Source organism: Lissotriton helveticus, chromosome 5_1 (assembly GCF_964261635.1).
Source record: "Lissotriton helveticus chromosome 5_1, aLisHel1.1, whole genome shotgun sequence".
NCBI classification, from domain to species: domain Eukaryota; kingdom Metazoa; phylum Chordata; class Amphibia; order Caudata; family Salamandridae; genus Lissotriton; species Lissotriton helveticus.
In genome coordinates, this window is record NC_136065.1 from 1,691,182,880 (window position 1) to 1,691,202,991 (window position 20,112).

General features: G+C 45.9%; 1 protein-coding gene across 5 annotated transcripts in view; it reads right to left on the reverse strand.

Moving 5' to 3' along the window:
* The window catches only part of TINF2 (TERF1 interacting nuclear factor 2), a 237,388-nt gene that overhangs the window by 152,046 nt on the left and 65,230 nt on the right, over nt 1-20,112 (reverse strand). For 4 of the 5 annotated variants that reach the window (XR_013594963.1, XM_078644937.1, XM_078644935.1 and 1 more), the window contains exons 4-6: nt 2,139-2,240; nt 1,877-1,987; nt 1,090-1,204 (exon numbers count right to left, since the gene is read on the reverse strand). Coding sequence is in view for 4 of the 5 variants with exons in the window: in XM_078644937.1 (XP_078501063.1) it covers nt 1,090-1,204; nt 1,877-1,987; nt 2,139-2,240 (328 nt within the window). In the remaining variant the exon portion in view is untranslated. The remainder of the gene's footprint in view (nt 1-1,089; nt 1,205-1,876; nt 1,988-2,138; nt 2,241-20,112) is intronic. The other variant, XM_078644938.1, reaches the window with a different exon arrangement.

Below are 20,112 nucleotides of genomic sequence, written 5' to 3' on the forward strand. Positions count from 1 at the left end.
TGCCCTCAAACATGCACTGTTCTCAAACTCATCTGTAGCACATGATTTGATTTAACCACAATAAATGAGAACCCACACTATGATAACTTAATTTTTTTTTTTTTTTTTTAAATAAAAAATTATCAAATCAAATTTAAAGAATATCTGAGAGAGAACGAAGACAAACAATACAAACATACAGACCAAGAATTACATTCCAGGAAACAGAACATTGTAATTAAACTGCAAAAAAAAAAAAAAGTAATTCCCCCAAAAATAAGAACTGGTAGTATGTACAGACCTACAGAAATATATAAATGAAAAAAGGAGTACCAGAAAGTAAGGATAAAATATAGGGAGTGGGAAAGAGGAACGTGGAAAATTTGGATGTCTTCCTGAGAAGGGGAAAAACAAAAAAAACACATACATTGCTAGTGGAAGAGTGCACAGGTGAGTAAAGCCAAAGTAAACAAAAGATCAATGTATTCTTTTGCAGCAAAAGCCCGAAAACCTCAAAGCAGCATGTGAACAAATTGCTGTCAAAAACTTGGCAAATTATTTTAATTAAGAGAAAACCGGTTCAAACTAAATTTCCAGTGTCATTTTCTTTACAAAGATCACAGGCAAGCAAACTCACCATATCGCATAAATCCAACATACCTATATTTTCCCTAACACACTGCTTCCATCTAGCCCCCAGTCTTAAAAAATAGTTGTCCCTCTCCATCAAAGTCAGCCCAGCTCACCATGAAGCCACCACCTCTTGCTTTTCCTGAAATCCTACAACCTGCACTAAATAAATTCAATAATACCTCCCTCTACCAAACACATATATCAAAGTCACCTTAAATTCAAAAACTCTGATTGACTTTAAAAAGTTTCCACTAGCGCCCAATAAATGTAATGCCCCTTTCAGTAGCCATACAATTACAATCTAGTGCGTCATATAAGTCTTACCTCTGTGACAAGACAACCTCCTCAAGGCCTTATAAAAGCTAAATCATTAAATCAATTCATTCTTAACGTCCCAAATAACCCAACAACCTGAGCAAAATGAGGTCTCCCTGACTGATCTCTGCACTTGACTTCACTGCGACGATGGACATGTACCGCATTGTGACCACCCCATGTCCGAGAAGTAGCGCTGAAGAACGCTGAGAGACGAGCAAAGGTCCTTCTTCCTGGAGCGCAGAGAGCGGCCAGTAGACGTGATGGACTCCTGAAGCTGACAGAGGGAGACAGAAAGGGTACAGCATTGATACCGTGTGAGCAACTGCCTAAAAAGTTTGAGTCTGATGGTCAGAGTGGACATCATAAGCCAAGGGGAAGCACACCAAAGTCACCATAAAATAGAAAAGCTGGGCAGCAAGAAAAGCATACAAGCCAGACACATACGAAGCAGAGGGGTGAATGGGCAGCAGTGAAATGCCTCAGTGAGATGGAGAAGCAGCAACCTATTGCAAGCACTTAGAGGGCAGCACATGCAAAACGTTTGGATTTTTGGATGAGGCTAAAGGTGAGCACGTAGAGACAGCACAGGGTGACCATCAGCGAGGCTGTGCACGAATGTGCACAGGGACGCATATACAATAAAATGGTTGGCCAGTAGAGACTCTTCAAAAAGATATGAAGTTTATGAAAAGACAGCAAAGAGAGTAAGCAACAGACGGCAGAGGTGAGTGGGTTTAATGGGGCTTCAGGAGAGACGGCGAGTGGATTAGGGTAGAAATGAGTGAAGGCGTTGTGTGGAAGAGAGAAAGTGGAGGTAGAAAAGGATGGGATGGGCTTTGCACAATGTTCCCAAGCACTGTCCCAAGTTCCACCATCTTTTTAGTCCCCTCTGTTTACTATCCCAGACTCACGAAGCACAAAAGGTTCCCACACCATTAAAGGCTACCTGCTGGATGCTGGGACTGTGCATGGTGCTTTCCAAGCGAATAAAGTATTCCCGCAAGAGTTTCTCAAGTGCTGCCAGGAACACTTCACCGTACTCTTCTTCCAACTCCGCCTGTGATTGAGAAAGATTAGTCGTAAGGTCAAATACTGGATAGGTAATTTGCTTTCCAACAAAGAGAAATCTTCCATATTCTGCTTTTGGGTAAGAGTAGTAGGTGCAATGACGCCATATTTAGGGTAAACATTCTTAGACAGACCCTCACCTTAATGTACTGCTCCCAGTTGCGCTGGTCTGTGGGGAGGTGCCGCAATGTGTCTCTGAATCCCTTCACTACTTCAGAAATCTTTGTGTAGTCTCTCTGAGTCTGAAAGAGGCAAAAGACATAAGATAAGAGGCAGTCCACGTCCATCATGAAAAATCCCAATACAATAAGAATGTGTGCAAGCACAGGGGAGGTATGGTTACTTTCAGTTCTGCAGGTAAAAATTACGCACTGGTGACACTGTGTCCCTGGAGTATATATTCCCTGCAGCATGCTACACTGGTGCACAGAGAAAAGTGCATCAGTGACTGGCAGTTATTTGCACTTTATAAGCACATTCCGCTGAAAGGTTCTCCAAGAGTAGGAACATCAGCGGCCTCCCTGCTGGAGGATCGTTTATCAAGGACAGGATAACAGGACTTATTCTAAGATTGTGGCTCCCTTACAGAATGCTTTTTGGGGCTCTGCAAAGTAATTCATCTCACCATTTCTATTCTTTTTTTTTTCAAATTCAAATAGCTTTATTCGACAAATATGTCATAAAAGCACAACATGCACATTACAACATACAGTTTAAAATGTATAAATATTCGGAACATAAAAACATTTTAAGAAGATATTAAACATTGAAAAGCTGCCGAATCAAGTAAGTCTAAAAAATTATTATTATATTTTTAAAAATACAATTCCATACAATCACATTAAGCCCCAAGCATTTTATGATTCCTGTTCATAACTTGTAGTACAGGGTAACATTAAAGCTAAAAATGAATTCAGTGGACCTAGGGAAACACCCTAGATCAGATGGACCAGGCCCAACCTAAGAACTTGGCCATTGCAATTGCTATTGGTAGCGTTGGATCCGTAGTAAGGACTCTCAACGCCTCTTCAAGCCTAATAGCTTGCAAATAGGTATGACCCACATAGCATGAGGTTTCTTATATAGTGGGCAAAAAAACAACAGGTGACTGACCGTTTCTTCTCAATCTTGGCACCTTGGACATACAGTCTCAGTAGTCCCTGTCCATTTGCTGGTGAATGTCCTAACAGGTAGGGTACCAACCCTCAGCTGGATGTACAACTTCCTATCAAGGGGTTTCTCAATGATGTCCCAGTACTGTTCGAATGCAGGCCTTATCTTAAATTCTAGGAACCGGCCAGACAAATGCTTTACTGAACCACTAGAACATACTGTTACCATTACCATATCCAAGTAAATTTCCTTCAGAATCTTCTTTGACGGAAAAGGAGCGTTATGGGGGTCGTCCCATACTTCTCTCAGGCCTAGGTTCACCAACAAAGACCTAATCTTTCTCAACCATTTAACCTTATGGAAACAATCTGCATCCATTACATCTTTGAGCCCCTTTGCATAATGCGCGAGTTCTACCGTGCACCACAATCTTCGCCAATATAAAAGGGGGCGAAGTTTCGCCAAGTCCATTACTGCTTTCCTTCCCAGGTTTAGCAATAATGGGCACATAGGTGTACTTTTTGGGACACTGGTGACCTTTCGCAGAAAAGAGTTTTCAGCTGCAATTAGGGTGGATAGGTTCGTAAACCCCCAGAGCTCTGATCCGTACAGGGTGGAGCTTAGGACTTTCATGCCATAGATCTCCATCAGTGGGCTAATCGGTTTAGAGAAAGAGGATTTAAATTTAGCTGCAAGAATCCCGGCCTGTTTATGCTTTAGTGTGGCCACATTAATTTGGTTAGACCACCCCATACCTGCCTGTAACGTAACTCCCAGATAGGTGAAGGCTTCGACTTTTTCAAGAGGAGCATTATTCATGTATACCTTGCCCCGCAATGATCTATGCTCGTTAAAGGACATGAACTTTGTCTTTTCCGTGTTAATTACAAGGCCCCGAATGGTGCAAAAGTCCTCGAACTTACTTAGGGCTTTTTACAGACCGCTGAGAGTTTTGGAGATAATCTGAGTATCGTCCGCGAACATGAGGATAGGTACATGTTCTTCCGCCAGCATAGGGGCATCCGAGGGGACCACCGAGAGGAAATTGGCCACCCCGTTTACGAAGAGTGAAAACAGGGTAGATGCGAGCACGCATCCCTGGCGCACTCCTCCGTTCACGGCAAATGACTCGGTAACCTCACCCCTGGCCCCCCACCGAACCTGTGCATGGTTACCCTCATGTAAGCGGACAATCAAAGATAATAATTCGGGGGACATCCCCATCTCACTTAAAACACGCCACAGCCTACATCGTGGCACTAGATCGAAGGCTGCCTTCAGATCCACAAATACCGCGTACAAGGCCCCTCTCCCCAGAACAACTGTCTTCCAGTAGATATTAATAAAGCGGAAGACCTGATCAATAGTGCTTGTAAGGGGTCGAAAACACGCCTGCAGTGGGGTAAGGATTTGCTCATCTTCCATCCATGACTGAAGTTTTTGTAGAATCAGTCTGCCCATAATTTTTGGATGGAATCTATAAGACTAATTGGTCTGTAGTTAGCTGCTACAGATTTGTCGCCCTTCTTAAATACTGGGATTATCTCGGCCCCTTTCCAGGAGGCCGGGATTGGGGCACCACAGGCAATTGCGTTTGCTAGATATCTAATATACAAACGCCAAGAAGGTTTGTGACTTAGAAAGACGTCCGCAGGGATGCTATCCGTTCCAGGGGCACGGCCTGGTGTGATGGTATCTAATGCCCTATCCACATCCACTAGTGTGAATATCCCACTAGTGAAAAAAGTATGGTCGAACGGATCAGTGTTCTGTTCATCATCCAAGGAAGCATACGGGGGTTTAAAATATTCCACCGATAAGTGATGGGCACCCCCCCCTGTCCCACTTATACGTATCCCAAAATACTTTAGAATTTCGAGACACGCAAGCTTCCTTGAGCTCCTGCCATCTTGCCTGGTCCCAGAGTTTTTTGGCTTCTTTGACTGCTTTCCTATAGGAATCCCGCGCCTGCCTTACTATTACTGGGTCCCCCGCACCTAGGGCTAACCCCAATGCCCACCGTGAGTGGCGACAATTGTCATTGAACCACCCTACAGCTTTCTTATTCCTGCCTTTCGTAATCTTAGCAGGTTTACAAAAGAACAGTTTTAGTCGGTCAAAAAGCACAGTGTGCGTCTCGGTAATATGGGACAAGAAGGTCTGGCTTCCCTCGCTCGTTCCCCAGACTTCTAATACCCTGTCTACCTCATTATTCATCGTTAACAACGATTCTGGGGATTCTGCAACGTTTCTCCATTTCAGGTGTCGAGTGTCGTTAGTCAATGCCAGCTCGCTAGCCCCTGCCTCTACCCTAGTGAATGAAGCTTCTCCGAACAGCCCAGCCGTTGTAACAATAAGTGGGTTATGGTCGCTCTCAGCTCGAGTGATAACGGCCATATCCCTTACAAACTGCCACAACGACAGGTTTACTAGCACATAATCAATACGGCTCGACCTGAGTCCGTTGTTAAAGGTGTCGGGCCCATCTTATCGGACAATGTTCGCCCATTTACGGCCCTCATCTGGTGCCCTATACACATCCCTTTCATTTGGATGGCCGCCTCTGACCATTTTTTGATTGACTCAATCTCAAGGATAGGTATACCCCATTTTGCGTCTTCATCCTCCGTGAGGCACTGATCCTCAGGCCCTAGTGGTTCAAACGTAGTGTTGAAGTCCCCCATGACCATCGGACTAGTGTTCCTCGGCATACCATCCAACAACCTCTCCAGGTCAGCTACAACATCCGAACGGCGCCCACCAATGAGGCCTCTTGCATAGACGTTGAAGATATGCAAGCTAGGACCCTGCTCTGGAATGATTTTTATCGTAAGAATATCAATATTATTTGTGGTTATTTGGGATACTTACACCGCAGTGCCTGCCGTACCCAAATCACCAAGCCCCCCATTGCATGGCCCTTCGCTTGTTTTACTGCTGGAACCTGGAAATTAAGATACCCCGAACGAAACACGGGCTCTACTGCCCAAGTTTCTTGAAAGAGACATAAATCATGGGCTTCGATGAAGTCTGACCATTCAGGAAGTGCTAGTTTGGAACCAAACCCTGCGATATTCCAGGATAATAGCGCCACGGTAGTAGGGCCTATGAATACAGAAATCCACTATCGTAGGGCAGCCATCCCGGATAGGGTGCGGACCAGGACTCGTGGACAACCCCGAGGTCTGTGCGAATTCATTCACCCCATTTCCACCAGGGGACTTTAAACTACCATCAGCAGGGGCTTTATTCACTATAATCCTCCCAGGCGGGTGATTAATTAAGCTAGGATCAACATAAACCAAGTCATCCCATCTTTGGCCAGAATTAAGGGGATTAGCACCTTTGGGAGCACATGCTGGAGCTTGATGATTGGGAGTGGTTTGTTGTCAATCACACTCCTCTAGGCCAGATAAAACATCACCCCCCCCCCCCACTCCTTCCCGCCTGGGCATTCGAGGGACCTATGGAGGAAGCTGGATAAAAAAATGTTAACGGGAGTGATTTAATAAGGGAATCTGTACCTTGATGTTGCCAGCCACAAATGTGCTCGACAGCTCTGGTATCCCTAAAATTAATGATAATACATCACCCGTAATAATTTTAGGACTTGACCCAACCCAATACACCCTTCTTGCAAATAGGATTTCAGCCGAGACCCCAGGGGGTAAAGTCCGATTCACGTTGAGCCAATGAATACACTTATTTTTCAAATCTGTATAATCCTCACGATGACCTGGTCTCAGTGAGGGAACCCCCGTCAGGATACACACATATGGAGCGGTGCCGGGGGAAGATCTATACTTGGAAAACAGACTAAAGATATATCATTGGACGTCCGCTTACATGTGCCTGGGTGTTGGGGCGCTATATTAGGACCACCAACCCCTACTCCCATACCACACCACACGGTAGCCGCGCTCCATTGGTACCACACAAGCTAGACTGGGGGATGGAATCGCTAGCAGTCGTGGTAAGATTACTTTTCGGTGCCGCTACCTGCGTTGACTGTACTGGAGGATTAGGACTTAAAGTAACCTCAGGGACACCCACAGCCCCATACCCACTCCTTGCACTGCCCACAGACCAAGGCCTACTAGTGTCTTTGGCCTTAGCCCCTGCAGATTCAAGAGTTGTGAGTCTCTTTTCAATGGAGTCCAGTCTATTATAAATGGGAATGCAACGCGGGGGATGTCCGCAAATGTATGCACCTCCTGGCGCGGATTACACGTTGGCGGCTTCCGGCAACAAAGGCTCCCGGCTCTTGTGGTCCCCCCCTCGCTGCAGCCGCGCTCTGGTGGAAGGGAGCTGCGGCGGCAGAGGGAGACCAACTGTGGCACTGCGGGGACTGGCGGGATCAGCGGCAACAAGGACAACCTACGGTAAGTGTCCCCAGTCTCTAAAAACACCCCCGCTCCACCAGGGATGTCCAAAAATGTATGCGCCTCCTGGCGCAGATTACACCTTGGCGGCTTACGGCCACAAAGGCTCTCGGCTCTTGTGGTCCCCCCCTCGATACGGCCGCGCTCTGGTGGAAGGGAGCTGCGGCGGCAGAGGGAGACCAACTGCGGCACTGCAGGGACTGGCGGGATCAGCAGCAACAAGGACAACCTCGGGTAAGTCTCCTCAGTATCTAAAACACAGAATGCTTTTTGGGGCTCTGCAAAGTAATATATCTCACCATTTCTGTTCATAAAAAGAAGTCGCAAATATCCAAGTGTCCTAATATAATGTAAAAGAGGACTGTCCACCTATGGACTAGAAGTTTGATGACTGGGGTAGATTAAAAAAAAAAGGTGTGGGCAGTCTCTAGCTAGGAGTAATGTATAAATGGGTTTTATTAGTTTACAGTCCGATTAATTTTTATTTTTGCTGGAGTTCCAATCCTTATTCGTCACCACAGCCAAGGACGACTGAGCAACCTTGATTTCCTGAATATCAAAACTGAAACCTCATACCGAGAGCTGGAACGTAAAAGACATGGTGCCTTATATTAAGAGAAGACGGATGACAAAGATTGCATAGGACTTTGCAGCAGTGGCAGAGCACATTAAAAATAGTATTTGGAAACTGGCAAACAATGAAGCTGGAAGGGATGGGATGTTTATTAAGTTCTATAAGCAATGGAATGGAAGCATTTTGCACTAACTGTAGTTTTTGGGTTGAGTAAAAAGGAAGACCAACAAATAAAGAGTTGCAGTAGTCTAGTACAAAATTTATTAAAACGTGCAACAGCATACTCTGGGAGGAAATGGGCAAATAAGCAGGAACTTTCAAATGATGCTTAGCAGGCGAAAGCAAGCAGAATTCTGCCTGCTAAAGTGAATTTCAACAAGGTGCCGGTTGTCACAGAAAATCTCTAAATTACGGGGCCTGTTGAGAAGGCATAAGGAGAGGGTCTAGAATGTCGGACCCCAGTCAAACGTCCACAAGAATAGGTTTCCAAGAATCAAGACCTCTGTATTATCCTCATTCTGAATTAAGGAATTGGGTTGCATCCACTTGGCAACTTCACCATGGTGTGGCTGCTTGTGTTTTGGCAGCAGTTTCTTCTGCCGGGAAGCATTTTGAGTCTTCTGCTGTTATTAAGAATTGTAGTGGTTTTGGCGAATTCTATTTTCTTCTTCTGACCAATTAACTGTTTCTGTCTCCACCTTCATCCTGTAATCAAAGCTGCCGGAGGTTGGGAAATGTGTTTTGTATTCAGGGCTATGGTGATCTTTTCTAAAGCCTTTTATGGCATAGGAGCCGGCTATCTAAACAAGCATTGAAAATGCAATAGGTCTCGCAATAGAAGAGTTTAACTTTTTTCGTTTTGCAAATGGATGAGTGGCGTTGCGTGGATGAGTGGCGTTGCGTGGATGAGTGGCGTTGCGTGGATGAGTGGCGTGTGAGAGTGGCGTTGCGTGTGAGAGTGGCGTTGCGTGTGAGAGTGGCGTTGCGTGTGAGAGTGGCGTTGCGTGTGAGAGTGGCGTTGCGTGGGTGAGTGGGGTTGGAATGCAATAGGTTTCGCATTAGAAAAGTTGTAGTTATTGGTCTTGTAAATGACAATTTATTTATTTTTTCGTTGTTAAAATTGCTAAATTGATGGCTTTGTCATTTACAATGCCAATAGTTATAACTTTTGCGAATGTGACACCTATAGCATTTGGAATGCAACATGTTTTGTATTTATGTGACTTATATGGCAGCTCTGGTCGTTAAAAATTGCTAAATTGATGGCTTTGTCATTTACAATGCCAATAGTTATAACTTTTGCGAATGTGACACCTATAGCATTTGGAATGCAACATGTTTTGTATTTATGTGACTTATATGGCAGCTCTGGTCGTTATGCTACATCTCTAGATAGTTTTATCTTTCGCAAATGTGACACCTATTGTAACACAATATGTGTTGTGAGTGAGGGTGAGGGGTTGAGGGTGAGTGAGGGTGAGGGGTTGAGGGTGAGTGAGGGGTTGAGGGTGAGTGAGGGTGAGGGGTTGAGGGTGAGTGAGGGTGAGGGGTTGAGGGTGAGTGAGGGTGAGGGGTTGAGGGTGAGTGAGGGTGAGGGGTTGAGGGTGAGGGGTTGAGGGTGAGGGGTTGAGGGTGGGTGAGGGTGAGTGAGGGTGAGGGTGAGTGAGGGTGAGTGAGGGTGAGGGGTTGAGGGTGAGTGAGGGTGAGGGGTTGAGGGTGAGGGGTTGAGGGTGAGTGAGGGTGAGTGAGGGTGAGTGAGGGTGAGGGTGAGTGTGGGTGAGGGTTTGAGGGTGAGTGAGGGTGAGTGAGGGTGAGTGAGGGTGAGTGTTATTAATTGTACATATGGGAACTATTTGGGGGAAAGTGCAGACGCCAACCTGCAGCAACCCAGCTCGGGTCACAAAGAAATATGCCAGGCTAAGAGAACATATTACAGTAAGCAAGCGGATACTTGCGCCCAATATGGAATGGCAGCTGTCAGTGAACGTGTAGTGTTGTTAGTGCCCATTATTAGTGTGTTATCACTGCGGTAGACACAGCTGTGCGGTTACAGTAGCACGCCACTCCTAGTTAGTGCTGTGATGGTACTGTTCACTGTTTATGTATTAATGGCAGCTGTTAGAGTGTTGGCAGTGTCCACTGTTGACCCCTGAGATAGAACGTAGAGCAGATAGGTAGGAGGCAGCAGGGCCAAGTGAGGTAGGTAAAAGTAGCTGCTGGCAGCATTACTTCCCTGGCTGTCCTGCTCTATGAATCGATCTACACTGGATCCCAGACTTGAAGCGCAAACTGGAGAGCTGCGGGGGGGCAGGCACCTCCTGGATTAGCAGTTGGAGCAGGACATTATATTTGGAAACGGGTGTGGAGCGACAGAAAGTGGGGGGGATGGGAGAGAAAACAGCCAGAGGAAAAAATTTGAAAAAGGCCTATGGAAACGCAGTGAAATGAAAGGGGGAAGCCACCTAGGAAGAGCCTGGGTAAGCGGAGTAGGAAAGCCCGTATTTTGCTTTGCGGTTTATTTTCGTATTATGTTTCGCTCTGGATTGTATATCTGTTGACAGCTTAATGTCCTTTTGGGCGTGTAATCAGTGTAATCAGTTATTTCCTGCAGCGCAGCATTTTGTTCTTTATGTAAGGGAGTGAGTTTTTTTCACAAAATGGGTGTAGTGGCACAATTACGAACAATCTTACTCTTAAATAACAAGCCGTGAGGGGCGGTAGGTGTTTGGGGAAGATATACGGGAGAGTAACTTAACTGCAAGCAGCGCCGTGTGCCAGTGAGTCGCTGTAAAGCCTTGAATACATAAACACCAAGACTAACCTTCCAAACACTTTTAGTTTGCTAAAACTGAATTTATTTTCACATAAAAAAGGAATTTTTGTTCTAAATAGGAACATAAAGCAGGTAATAATTTGCTAAAGCTATATTTTGCATATTTACAATACCATCACACATTTACATGGACGCACGGGAACACACACTTAGGGTGCCTGTTGATTTTAGAAACTATAGCAACTTTTGTTTTGCAGGAATGTGGGATATGCACCTGGGGGAGGGGAAAGGAGCCGAGAAAAGCTAACACTGCTCACTGCATTTGTATTAATGCAGCGCATTATTTCCGGATCGTGGCGCTGAAGCAGATTAACGACGGAATTACTAGGATTTGCCCAAATGCATCCATGTGACACTGCCTTCTAGTCTCAGCAACGCACAAGCATTGTGGGACATGTAGTTTCAGGTTTTACATTAATCAGGACCTACAAGTCAGGCCGGTCTAGAATATAAATTACAGTTTGAAACAAAATATAGTTAAGGCGGGCTGAGGCGGTTATATACGACGCGGGTCATCTGTCTGTGACTGGATGAACTACGATGCTTAAATCCGCCCAGCTTTCTCTCGTTATTCAGTTACCCCCAATAGTGAAGTCGGCTCAATAACTACTAAGTGGAGCCCTGCAACGTGCTATTGTTATTTTGTACTTTTAACTGTGCAATGGCACCATCACCATGCTTTAAGAACAGGAGATTGCCTAGCGAGATGTATATGGCCTTATTTGTAATGGTAAAACCTGAAACTACTAGTCCCAGACTGCAAAGCGTCCTCTCCTAAAACATTAGAATCATTTTAAAGGTGGAAAACAAAACTGCATGGTCCAGTATGCACATTAGTTCCCCGGACTCATCACAGCTTTCCCCACCATGCATACAAGAAGCTAGGGCAAGATCTTTAATCCCAAAATCTTTTTTATTAAAACAAGCTCAAGTTGAATACATACTTTTCATTGTTAATCATGCATGCAATACAGTTGTCAATTTGTGTAACATTTGTTGGATGTCAAGTACATTCATCGACCCCCAAGAGCGACCCTAGGGTCGGCTACAAGAGTTTATGGCCAGAGCGGCAACTTTAGATGTATATGAAACAGGCAAGATCGATTATACATCCATACATTTAATACACACTTTTAGGCACCTCAACTCCCTCTGTATTTGCGCCACTGAGACCAGACCTTCTCCCACTTCTACTTGACGATTTCTGACTATTTAGGACAGTAAAGATTATGGGTGTGGTGCTGTTAAACAATCAAACAGAAAAAGGACTGGATCAGCTAAATCAATAATTGCTCAAGTTTACCATATTGAGGGCCAATATGTTCTGACTCATCCAAGTGAATGTTGATGAGGAATCATAATACGCCCACAATGCAAAAGTAAATGACAAGCTGCGAACAAAGCATCCGAAAGCAGCCTAAAGGGGAGAAAGGAGGGGTGAGTGTAAGCCGAGGTCACACGGCGGGCAGGGGAGGGGGCGGAGCGGGGAGAGCGAGAGCGGCATGTGGGTGTAAAGAAGCCGGGCCGGGCAGGGGAGGGGGCGGAGCGGGGAGAGCGAGAGCGGCATGTGGGTGTGAAGAAGCCGGCCGGGCAGGGGAGGGGGCGGAGCGGAGCGGGGAGAGCGAGAGCGGCATGTGGGTGTGAAGAAGCCGGGCCTTTGAAGTGAAGCTAAGCTTCACTTCAAAGGTGTCGGAGGAATGCGGGCGGCTGTGCACGCGCTTTTAAGCTCAATGCACATGCGCATTGAGCTTAAAAGTCACGGGCACTGCAAGGAATCGCCACGATTCCTTGCTTCGTAGTTAAACGTTGTTTGAGCCGCAATAGGCTCGCAAGCTCGATGCGCATCGACAGGCGAGACCTAATAAATGTGTATACCACTATATTCCAACTAGATCCCCAAGATCTTCAAAAGCAAATCTAGCCCTCGTTCCCAAAACAAGCCCAGCACATACTGGGGGGGGATGGGGGGGGGAGATCTTTTGGACTCCTTTGCGCATGGATGTGGAACAACCTACCAGAATCTCGGAGATCAACTACAGACCTGCTAACTTTTAAGAAGAATCTTAAAACCTGGCTTTTTAAAAACTAGCCCTTCCCCAGCAATCCGCCACTTCCCGCCTCCTTGCGCCAGGACACACTAGCTTGAGTAGCTGTGCACTATATCAAATGCGTTCATTTCATTTCAGGGTTAAGGTCTATTAGTCGATGCCAGGATGATTTATTAAGTGAACTTGAGTACATCCAATTCGAGAACATCCACACCTGCCAGGTCTGCAGCAGCACACATGAGCTACTTTGAAACTAGCGGTCCTTCCTCGTGGAACTCATTAAAGTGTTGATGCTTCGCTTTTGGAGGATCAGGAATGAATCTGCATCAACCCCAAATGAAACCCAAACAGCTAACCCTCTGGTCACCTTCATTATTTCAGACTTTTATAGAGCAGTACTTTGCCATGCAAAAGACTTTTCATGGCTGCTCCAGAAAAGTACTGAGAACCAGCCTGGTGTCCACTGCTTCAAGCCTTAGGCCTCTAAGCTTCTCAGCTTTGTAATTCCATAAGGCAAAGAGCAAGCAAAGGTACCCAAGATGTTGAGGTGAAAAACTTTAGAAATGATGAAGGCTTGCTTGAATTTTATTTTGACTTTAAGTCCGAGCCATTGGAGATCATTTCAAAATGGATAAAAAAGGAAAATAAATCTTGCATACAAAATACTAGTACTTAGGTGAGCTAGAGAGGATTTAGGAGTGCCCTACGTATGCCATTCTCATCGACGCTTACTGGATTAAGATTAGGGCTTGACTGATATTTTCAATAAATGTAGTTTTGTCTTCTCTGGCCTGGTAGAGTTAATTGACTTTGGCAAGCTACTGAAGCAAATTAACTTACATTTTAAACTATTTGATTGTCCTGGTGGCTGGACCTTTGGATTTCTTAAATATCTCTACCAGTCCTGATGTAAGATCGGGAAGCTCTATTGTAGTAAACTAGGTGTGAGGGCTGCAAGATCAAAGATGGAAGTCTTGAGTAGAAGGATCTTGCATTGTAGTCTGAAGAGAAAATATGCTCTGCGCAATAGCTCTGTATGTGCTCTCTCTCACATGAAAAGGAGATCAGTAAACACCCATTGTGTCAAAGCCATTCTAGAGCAATTAAAAATATCCTGTCTTTGGGGAATCTCAACAAAAATTAAAAAAGGAGAAAAGTACTCTCGTTGGAAATCATGGGAAAAGTCACACACCCTAGAAAACATGGACTATAAAAACAAAAATAACAAGCATTTACAATGCAATGGTTTCGCCTTTGTTAAAGTTAGAGCTATTGGCATTGCTCTTGACATTTTTATTTATGTTTTTTTTAACATAAATAAATGGCATTGTCATTTACAATGCCACTAGCTTTATCCCTCGCAAATGACACACACAGAGCCCCCCCACACACACACCCACAAACAGCCCCCCACACACACAGCCACACAAAGCCCTCCACACACAGCCACACAAAGCTCCCCACACACAGCCACACAAAGCTCCCCACACACAGCCACACAAAGCTCCCCACACACACAGCCACACAAAGCTCCCCACACACACAGCTACACAGAGCCCTCCACACACACCCACATGGCACAAGCAGGCAACAGGGGCACATGGAGGCACAAGCAGGCAACAGGGGCACACGGAGGCACAAGCAGGCAACAGGGGCACACAGAGGCACAAGCAGGCAACAGGGGCACACGGAGCCACAAGCAGGCAACAGGGGCACACGGAGCCACAAGCAGGCAACAGGGGCACACGGAGCCACAAGCAGGCAACAGGGGCACACGGAGCCACAAGCAGGCAACAGGGGCACACGGAGCCACAAGCAGGCAACAGGGGCACACGGAGCCACAAGCAGGCAACAGGGGCACACGGAGCCACAAGCAGGCAACAGGGGCACACGGAGCCACAAGCAGGCAACAGGGGCACAAGCAGGCAACCGGGGCACACGGAGGCACAAGCAGGCAACAGGGGCACACGGAGGGACAAGCAGGCAACAGGGGCACACGGAGGCACAAGCAGGCAACAGGGGCACGAAAACTGAGGCACAAGCAGGCGACAGGGGCACGAAAACTGAGGCACAAGCAGGCAACAGGGGCACACGGAGGCACAAGCAGTGACCTGAGAGGAGCCTCAAAGTCCTGAATAGGCTCCCTGTTGTACCCAGGACAAAGAAGTGGACTCAAAGGGCCATAATGCTAACCCACTTCTCAAGCTACACGTCTACAACAAGCCTTTAATGCAAGTGCCCAGCGGCAGCTGGACCTGGATTGGACCCTACTGCTGGCCTCTGCTTGACACCCTGTGAGTCTCCAAGTGCTGTGCTTAAGTTCCTGGGGCTCTTTAACGTGTATACCTTCGTGGACTGGGACTTAAAAGTATTAAAGTTAGAAAGTAAAACCTCTGACCAGGACGAAGCTGGTTAGTGTATCCAACCTACGCTCTATCACGGCCAATGCGTAATGGTGCCTAGGTCCCGGTCTACTATGACCATTGAATATCATTGACACTTTGTCTTTCTTGGCGCTATTCCCATTTAAAACGTTTTAAAATGAATCTCTCAATCTCACCTTATTGGATTTTTTGTCATTGTGTTGATTACATTTTTCGAATTCATGGCATGGAAACACTGGTCACAATGGATCAAAACAAACACGTTTCTAACCACAAACCTTTGCATACTCCTCTAACCACACACCTTTACATACTGTACTACCTTTGTATGCCAATGCTTCTGTGCCCCACAGAGGTAGTAAGTTCTATACAAATTTTGCAATGCAATACTCATGAACTTACAGCACTTACCACACAACACAGCCTTTGCCACATAATTTGGAGTTTTCACCAAGAACAATATTGTTGCTAACGCGCACTAAAAAACACAAGCCGAACACTTGGGGCTGTTTTGTGGCAGACCCGTTGCAAAGAATAAACAACTTTTGCCGAGACAAATAACTGTGTAAAATATCACAATATTACAAAATGTGCCACAATGTACAGCATAATTCTTTTTTCTTGCTGCATAATTTAGCCAACAATTACACATTTTGATCCCTTACTCCCTCATAATTGTGTCTTAGGGCTCAATATTAAGCTAGCAGTGGCCAAGCAAGTTCCATTACAGTCTGATTTAGGGAGTCAGTCTTCTGCCTGAAAACTGTCAATGGAGCAGAATTTGTTGCACCACTACCAGCCATGCAAAATGGAGATACCCCAAGGAAACCACAAATGCATGCTTGAGGTTTACAAATGCCCAATAGAAAGAGACCGCTAAAGAGACTGCACAGTTAGCATCTATGCTATTCTACCACCCTAAGGTTCAGTGTAGAAAGTGCATTGTCCAGCACACCCCTGGAGACTGGCCGGCTTCAATCAATGCAACCACTCTAATCTTACTCGGCGGGACAGACACCGGGGAACACCGTCAAACTAAAGACTGCACAAATCAAAGGCGGCAACACTAAAAAAAAAAATTGAGGATTTTAATATATTTAAGTGCACAAAATACCTATAATTTGCATAAGTTCAAATCAAGTGTGATGCATACAATGCCTTTTACCACTTAATACCCAGTTTCGTTCCCATAGACTATTGCATTACCCATTGTTCCAAGCTGTACGCTAGAGTAGGCGGAATAAAAATATGAATGACACAGCAACAGAGCAATGGATGAAGAGGCCTGGTTGGAAGCCTCTGTAATCATACATACCTTTTTAATTAAATCAATTGGTCTTGGTGGTTGCCAGAGGTAATAAAGGGGATTGGGCATGTGAGAGTTCTACCTAACATCAGCCATGGTGCTGCATGATGAGTGGGTGTGTTAGCCTTTTAAAGACCTGCTTTTCACTTTACATCATCTGAAATGTTTAATATCAGATTCGAGTCCCAAACATATGGGATCCACAGTTCTACCACCAGTCGTATACCAAGAGTGCTGTGGGCATGGGTCCCAGCATGCCAAATGGGTCTCCATATTGTTGGATGGCTAATAAATACGAAACTGGGTTCAGTGCACGCCTAAAGCCTCTTGGTCCAGGTGCCACAGCACCTGCTGCACCATTGGGAGCGGAGCCCCTGTATTCCACTCTTGGGTAGCTACAGGAAGACACAAACAAAAAGAATGCCAGACCTGGGAAGTTACAGGACACACACACTGCCACTCCACAATAAAAGAGTTACATGGGAGCAGAGATACAGACATGGACACTCTAGTCTAGCTGTTGACGAAGGACACGAGCCACTACCTTGCTAAAAGCTACAAAACTACCAAGGTGAATTGCCAGACTACATAAAATATAATAATAAAATAAACTGCATAGTACATTTTTCAAACTACAAATAACAATAAAGCGTTTCTCAAAGTCCCACCCAAGACATTTCCCAAAACACATTTTGATTCCTCGCTTTTATGCGGCCAAGCATCTCTTTAGATCCCCAAAACAGTTTCATTTAAGAACATTTGGAATTTGGCTGAGATATTGGACCGGTGCCCAATGCTCAAAGTCGTAGCTTCTGTATAACTGGTGGAGTAAACTAGGAGTGAGGGGCTGTAAATCTGTTGTGCCTTTTAAAGTGGGCATCCATTTTTAATCTACCGGCATATGATGGCGACCTAAATTATGTTTAAAAACTAACAGTATAGAGAAAAAACAGTTTAGGGCAAGCCAGAATTGAGAATCTGATCAACAGTGATTTCCATACTGGACAAGAAGATCAAGCCAGCCCAATTTATAGGTTATGTGTGGACAACCCTCCCTGAAGCCTCAGGGAATTGGTCAGCAGCACCATTCTTCAATCACTGCTTGCTACAGGGCAACTTCTGCCTCTGCTGACTTGAGAAAAAGATTGATTTTAGGAGTGGCTCGACACCTCTCCAGGGGAACAAAAACTCAGGTCCTGGAGCCCATGAGTTTGCTCCTTAGTTTAAAGGCCGTCAGGGGGACAATTGTAAAGAGCAGGATTTTTTTTCCAGATAGACGTGTTCCATCACTGGTGCTTGATCTTCAGCATCCACCAGAATATTCCAAACAGAAAAGCACATGTTTACATCTCATGACTGCACACACGTATGTGTATAGTGTCAGTCTGGTTGAAAGGTGATAAACTCCCCATAGTATCACTAGTTCAATAGCTGAACACATAGCAATGACTTCGTGTTAAACAGAATGGGTGTGCTTTTAGAGTTTCTAAACTGTACAATATGCTATTCTGCTTGAAAAAACCTGGCTTTCCACTTGACGAAACTGTGTGCTCCACGGCCCATCACTTTACTTCACTATCATTTTGCTTAGCCACACAATACGAGAGCACAATGAAGTAATTCGGCGCAGGTGAAAATCCTCACGTACATGGTTAATGTAAACAACCGTGCTAACATTTAATAGCAATATAGCCTATAGAAATAAATAACATGACAGACTGACATTTTGAATAACGTGTCAATGTTGTCAGGTCATGGGAATTTTTGCCAAAGTTTCATTTAAAAATATTACTTTCAGTAAATGTCATTCAATTATAGGAGTATGTATTTATTTGAGATACTGAGAACTTTTTTGCATTTTAGACGATATTTTTTAAATGTGCTACCTCATGTACGTCTTTCGATGGCTCGTGGAGTCAAGCATGGGAGTTTCATAAACCTTGTAGAAACCCAAAACTATTGAAAAATATGGGGGCAATGACGTGTCGTTTATTTGTCTAGCCTTTGCTGTGATCCCTAATATCCACCAAATTAGTTCCTTGTCTGAAGGAAATCAGCCTGGCTTCCAAATGCGATGTCTGCTTTGCATAATGTGCATTTAAATCTAAGCCATTTGTTTGGTTTTATTCGACATTAGGATTTTTTTAATATATAGTGTTCTTTTAACTACACTAGGCTTGTGTTTTGTGCACATACACACTAATGTTTTAACTTGAACAGATTGTACCCAGACTTTGGCAACAAAATAGTGGTTTTTCACTCGTGATGCGTAGGATGTCACTTCCGGACACATTGCTTTCTGTAACAATATTATGCTTTTTAGTCAAGCCCGTATTTTCAGAAGACTTGGCTCGCACAGCCCTAGAACCTACCACATCCTTCCTGAAATCTTTAGTAAAACGATGACGCGGGGATGTTGAGAAGAGTGACAAAGTTGAGGGAGAAACGTGCTTAGTTACCGCCAGTCGAAACTCAGACGTCGGGTATGAAATACGGGAGAAAAATAAAAGTTATTGCCATCTCCCTTCTGGTGCTGTTCAACATCTGGGCTGACCAGTTACAACCCACACTAAATGACACGTTATAGACGGTCTCCATGCACGCGGGGAACAGAGCGCTAAACATCTCACATGGCTTCCATTGATGTGGTAGGAGATTCAACCCAGAGGGTGCCTGGAAGCCCCGAGGAGGGTTTCAAGGAGCAGATAAGAAGTTAATGAGTGGAAAGAATGTCCCAGCGGCGACCAACAAGAAAGCAAGGAAAGTCGCTTCCCAAGCACTCACAGTTACTCAAACCTCGCAAAGTAATAGCTCACACACGTTCAACGAGCATTAAACTATAAAAACACGAGGGAAACGGGGTCTGCCGCACCGCTCGCGCCCCACCCCTCGGGTGGGTGCCAGAGGCTCCACGCTGTGCTCGTGGCCAGGGGCAGCGGAGTGCTCGAGGAAGCGCCGTGACTAAAGGCAGGCCCAGGCGGTGGGGGAAGGGAGCCTCCGCGAGGAGAGCCGTGCTCCGTGGGTGGTGAGATCTGCACGGTTCTAACGTCTTCCGCTGATCCTTACCTGATCGCTGCTGCCCTCCTCCTTGCTGCCGGTACGGATTTGCGGTGGGGGCGGGCACCACAATGTGCCCCGCGCCCCCTCCGCTCCTCCCTCGTCAGGCTCCTCTCCGGTCTCCCTCCAGGCATGGGAGACCGGCAACACCGGCAAAGGCTTCCCCCAGGCAGGGGGAAGCGGCAAACACCAAGGCTTCCCTTTCCCTCCCCCGGGCTGCGGGTGCGGGACTTCCGGCCGGCCGCGAAGGGATTGGCCGGCCGGCCAGGTACTTCCGGGTCGCCGCGGGCAGCGCGGCGGCCCTCGCTAGGCAGGCAGGCGGGCAGAAATCGCAAGGTGGGCACTCGCTGGGGGCGTGAGAGGACACGGACGGCGGGAGGGGGCGGGAGAGGACACGAACGGCGGGAGGGGGCGGGA